The 5,298-nt window shown below is 37.3% G+C and overlaps 1 protein-coding gene across 1 annotated transcript in view; it reads left to right on the plus strand.

The window, feature by feature from the left end:
- The window catches only part of ARHGAP10 (Rho GTPase activating protein 10), a 112,643-nt gene that overhangs the window by 96,499 nt on the left and 10,846 nt on the right, over window positions 1-5,298 (plus strand). The window contains exon 21 of the mRNA XM_009890759.1: window positions 4,457-4,588. Coding sequence (XP_009889061.1) covers window positions 4,457-4,588 — 132 coding nt within the window. The remainder of the gene's footprint in view (window positions 1-4,456; window positions 4,589-5,298) is intronic.

A 5,298-nucleotide genomic window follows, 5' to 3' on the forward strand; every position in this document is an offset into this window, starting at 1 on the left:
CTCTCCTCTCCCCTCTCTCTCTCTCTCTCCTCTCCCCTCTCTCTCTCTCTCTCCTCTCCCCCCTCTCTCTCTCTCTCCTCTCCCCTCTCTCTCTCATCTCCTTTTTTTCTTTTCACGATTCCAGGGAACACAGCCCTCTCATTTTCCTTTTTCCTAAAAGGAACGGCAGTATGCTATAAGCTTATATATGTACATACTTCATTTCTGCTTTGTCTGAATTATCATTTAAAAATGCTTTAACTTAGGACAGCTGCTGTAGACGTTAGCTTTAGATTTGCCAGACTGCCGTGAAAGATCATTTCACTAATGTGTTAGCTGCTTCACTGAGACTTCACAATCCAAGTTTAACAAAACCTCTATTTCAGTGCTGGCCGATGAGTTCTGTATAAGTGAGGGCTCAGGAATGTTGCGTGCATGTTACATGCTTTAAATTTTGGGGTGGAGTGTCTTTTCAGAGGGAACACAGATGAAGAAATTCTGTCCTGTTTTGTCTCCAGCTTTGCTGCAACTCTGACGATTTCTGGACTTCTGTCCATGTATTTTTCGGCTCCCCAGCCTCATCGAGGCATTGGGGTTTTAACATGCAGAAGATCGTTGTCTGGTGGTGGAGAGTATTGGGTTGCATATGGAATCAGAAATAGCTGACACCTTTTGGTATACTGTGTTGTCTCATAATGAAGCCTTTTAAGAACACTTCCATTGAGTTTGTCAGCCAGACACTGTGATACGACAGCCATGGGGCTGCCAAACTCGTCTATGAAACAACCCTTTTTCTCTGAAGAGTTGCAGTGTAGATTCTTTTCAGAGTCTCTTCCTCGCTCTCAAGATAAGAGGCTGCTCTTTAGCTGTGTTACCTTAGGAACCAGCCAGATAAACATCCAATAAAATCTTGTTTTCAGGAGTTTGTTTCTGAATATCAGTACCGAATCTCTAGCTTATTTTCAGTAAGGCCATTTCCCCCTCCTCCCTTCTCCCCACGTTCACTATGCCAGACAATAGCATTTTTTCTCACAGAGATATGGTTATGTCAGGCTTTTTTTTTTTTTTTTCTTTTTTTACCTCCCACAAGAAATTCCTTGCCTTCATTTTAGCCCTTAGGAGAAAGGATTTCTTCAACATACCTTCTTAAAGTTGAGATGCTATATGATAAGCTATGCAATACTTTCTAATATATCATCATCTTGATAAACAAGGCGTGCAAAGCTTTATAGCAAGGTAACTTTTCTATCACAAGAATCTTTTCAAGAAAAAAAATAAATCTCCAGCAGTTTGTTGCTTACATGCCACGACATTGGAACACGTTTTTTCCTATTGAGTAGAACCTTCTGTTTTAATAAGAAAATTAAGTAGTTCCTGAGATATCCAAGTACAGTAAATAAAAAAAAAAACCCTGAAATTCTAGAATGTGCTTAATACTTAAAGCTATTAATTTTTTTTCTTCTTCTTAACACAGTGAAATTATTGCTATTGAAAAACATTTTTTTTCCCCCTGCTGGATCCTAGAGCATGATCTCTTGCTGGGTAACCAGGAGCTCAAAGTGACAGGCGAATTCAGGAGCCGTGCTGCAGTGCTTTCGCTACAGCTGAAATGTATTAAGGGAAATCATCAAAAAGTGGGGGAGGGAACAGCCCAGCGCTCCACGTACCTGCACTTCTGGAGTGTTTTTCCACTAGAACTGTTGGAGCAGCTCCGAATTTGTAGAAAACCTGCCAGTTTTTACATGCTTTTATATAATGCTGCCTGGTAAAGGACAGTGTAGTCTTACTCGTTGATAGATTACCCTTCTTGTTGAGTCTCTGTAACTTGAGAAATAAAGATGTCGTGACATGGATGGGAACATTTTATTTCATCTTCTAGTCCTTTATTTGCACACACCTTTCCTCTTTTTTTCTTTTTCTTTTCTCTCCAAGTCTGAGCAAGAAACCATCTGGTACTTATTCCAAGTATTCTTATGAATGACCGCTGCTTTCCTCGGTTGGAGGGTATCTTTTGTATCTTCTCTGTTCTGAGTATTGGTTTGAAATCATTAATCCTATGCCTTACACACAGGTGATGTTGGTTGTTCTAGAGCTAATCAAGTAAGTTGCATAGATTAATATGATGCGTTTCAAGGAAATATTTAATAAATGGAAGATTTTGTTATTCCCTTGTTGAAAAATAAACAAGACGCAACAGAGGTACGCGCTAGAGAAGACCACTTAGTAGAATATTTTTGAATTTTGATTAGTTTGCATTAGAGACATTTTAATACTCTTCTGGCAATATGCTTGGAACTTTTTTTTTTTCCTGTAGTTTTACAGGTTTCAGAAATGAACCTGACATCAATCTTAATGTTGGAATTGATTTGAATTGAATAAATAAGAGCACAAGGAAAATGTTTTTTCTTTAAATATCAGGATTGTTTTAACTATAGTAGTTTAGTCTATGAAAGTAGGATACTTTTTTTAATTAACTTTTGAAAAATTTTTGTCTTAGGTTCACCTATGTTACTGAGTTAAATTAATTCTGCACATATACATTATGTGCAGAATGAGGGAGAAATGATCGACTTTCTAGCAAACTTTATAAACCCTATAGTAGCATTGAAGACTTTTTTTATCCTCAGTGTTTACAGAAAATAATGCAAACGCTGATGTTCACTTTTTGTCTTTCTTCTCTGAATGAAATAACTTTTAGCTGAGGATTTTTGTTTTATCTGAGTTAATTTTTTCAATGATTAGATAACAATGGGAGGAAAAGGGGAAGTTCAAGTAAAAGTAAAACCCAAAATTATGTAGGTGCTGGTCTTCAAAGGTGTGTAATTATTGGAAGATGTAAATAATCTTGTGGTGGAAGATTCAGAAGCAGTGAAGGAGACTAGATGTCCTCTTCCCAAAGTTAATCATGAAATATGTTTCTAGTCAGCACAATCCAGCTTTTCATTCAGTTTACTACATACTACTCCTTCCTTTATTTGGTAAATCTGGTAGTTTTAAAAGCAGAGCATGTTTTGATAAACCTTTCTGGTTATGATTCCAGCACATTTAAGTTTCATTTGTATTAGTGGAATTAACTGTAGAATGCTGTCTTCATACACTGTGAATTCCAGTTTTCACCCAAAGGCTGCCTGACACAGATCCAAAGGAAAAAGCTATTGTCTTGTTAAATAAGGAATGTGCCATTCACCATTTTAGAATGTACTATATTTAAAAATTAATAATAAAAATAAATGTCTGCTTAACTATGTAATTGCTAGCATGACCATGAGATCTATTGGCTAGGAAAATCAGGTTGTAAAGTTGAATTTGGTTGTAAACCATGTTATGCAAACCAACAGCAGTGATCCTTTCTTCTCAAAATTAAACATACCAGTGCACAAGAAGATTAAAATCAGCTATATAAGTTAGGTTTCCTGCTTTCTTTTATTCATTTACAATTATAATTGGGGTGACTGTTGATTCCTTTTTTGCTTTTGGTCAATCCACCTTGATTAGGTGTGCGTTTACTCCCCCACAAAAGCTTCTTGAATGGATTCCTAAATTTTGATGGAACTTTGCAGATCTATGCTAAGAGGTTAATGTTGGAATAAGATGATCTGATAAATGCTGTATTGTTAAGTCTGTGCTTCTGAGTGATGATTCCTGTGTGAAAGCTGCATGCGAATGATTTTAATTCTGTTTCTGCTTAGAAACTGCTTGAAGTCCAGCTCTTTGTTCCGAGGATATGCTGACACTAAATGTTTGGACTATTTGTTGTTTTGCCCATGCAGTGAAAGAAAGCCTTCTAGTGCTGGAACACTTTAGTTCTTTAAGATGTCAAGTTAGGAACATCCTTTATGTTGGGGAGGACTTTGTATGATTTTCAATGACTAATAAAAGTTTTAACTTCAGCTGCTATTTCTTCTCCTCTTGTGGCAACTGTGTGCTCAGCCATTAATTTAATACATATTTGAACAGCGTGTTCGTGAGGGCAGCCACTGAGGCAGTATCTACGCAGTTATGCGAATGAGATCTCAATCCAGAGCCAGCATCGTGATCCCAGTGTTGTAATAGCTGCAGCCTTTTTTGAAATCTTCCCAGTTGTACATGCCTTAGTACAGCACTGAGAAGATTTTTAAATAGATTCATCAAAACTTGTAAAGGCAAAGTGGCAGCTCAAATAATAGCCTGCTATATGCAGTTTCATTGTATCTGTCTTTATTAGATAAGGAATGTGGAGTTTTGTCTTTTTATTGGTTATGTCATACATCTCAAGTAATTCATCTTAGCTTAGGATGTAGAGCATGTAGGAGAAATACTTTCAAGGGGGGAATGCAGAATCATATGATGTCCATGTCTGGAAAATCAGCTCGACGTTATTACTGGGTTTGAATTTGAAGATCTAACTAGTTATCTAATTATAAAGATTCAAACATTTTGGTATGAAAAGAAATTTTATTCACCTTGTTAACTCTGCCTCGAATGTATTTCCTCTTAGTCCCGGTCAAAGCCGCCCATCAATGGTATCGTGGATGAATACACCGTCTGCTAACTCTGCTGCCACAAATACTCCACCATCCACTTTCTTCTTCTCTAACCCTGCCGCTGGGAGTGACAGAGCAGTGGAAAGGTATGATGTACGCTTCGGCTTTGGCTGGTTATTTATTTGCCTCCTTTTTTCTGTATGTTTTTGAAAATAGCTAATTCACGTCTTCTGCGGTGTGTGTGTGAATGATTATTTCAAATCAAGAAATGCAACCTTAGCGATTTTGATGGAATAAAATAACTCTCTACTTTGTATTATTTTGCCTTTGAACACCTTCCTTGTAGAAGGCACCCAGATTGCGCCAGTGGCCCGTTGGTTAATGCAAGCAGACTTTGATTTGGTTCATCAATTAATAGTGTCTCTCTACTACTGTGATTCTCTTATAGTGTGTTTTAAGATACTGATTCTTTCTTTTCCACAGGCAACCATGTCAAATTGAAGTTTTTCAATCTAGCCTTCTTGCCTCTGAAAGACCTTCCAATGTCTTTACCTGTCTCTGTGGTTTCATTAATTTATTTCACTCTTTTGGCCTGCTTTCCTTCCAGCCTGCTTCTGTTTCCTTCCATGTTGTTGTCAATCTTTTGAAGTATTTTCACTTTTTCCTTTGAAAGTCTTCACCGTCTTAGTTTTTTGCTTCAAGCTTTGTAACGTTTGCTTTTCTAATTAAAGTAATTTGAGTATATTCATGAATTCTTTCTGACACTTGGTAAGAAAATTCCATTTCTCATTTCTGGTCGCATTTTGCACCAAAACTGCATTGTCTGTCTGACTGCAAGTTCCTCAGGGCAGGGAGA

This window comes from Charadrius vociferus, unplaced genomic scaffold, assembly GCF_000708025.1.
Source record: "Charadrius vociferus isolate BGI_N301 unplaced genomic scaffold, ASM70802v2 scaffold178, whole genome shotgun sequence".
Lineage (NCBI taxonomy): Eukaryota > Metazoa > Chordata > Aves > Charadriiformes > Charadriidae > Charadrius > Charadrius vociferus.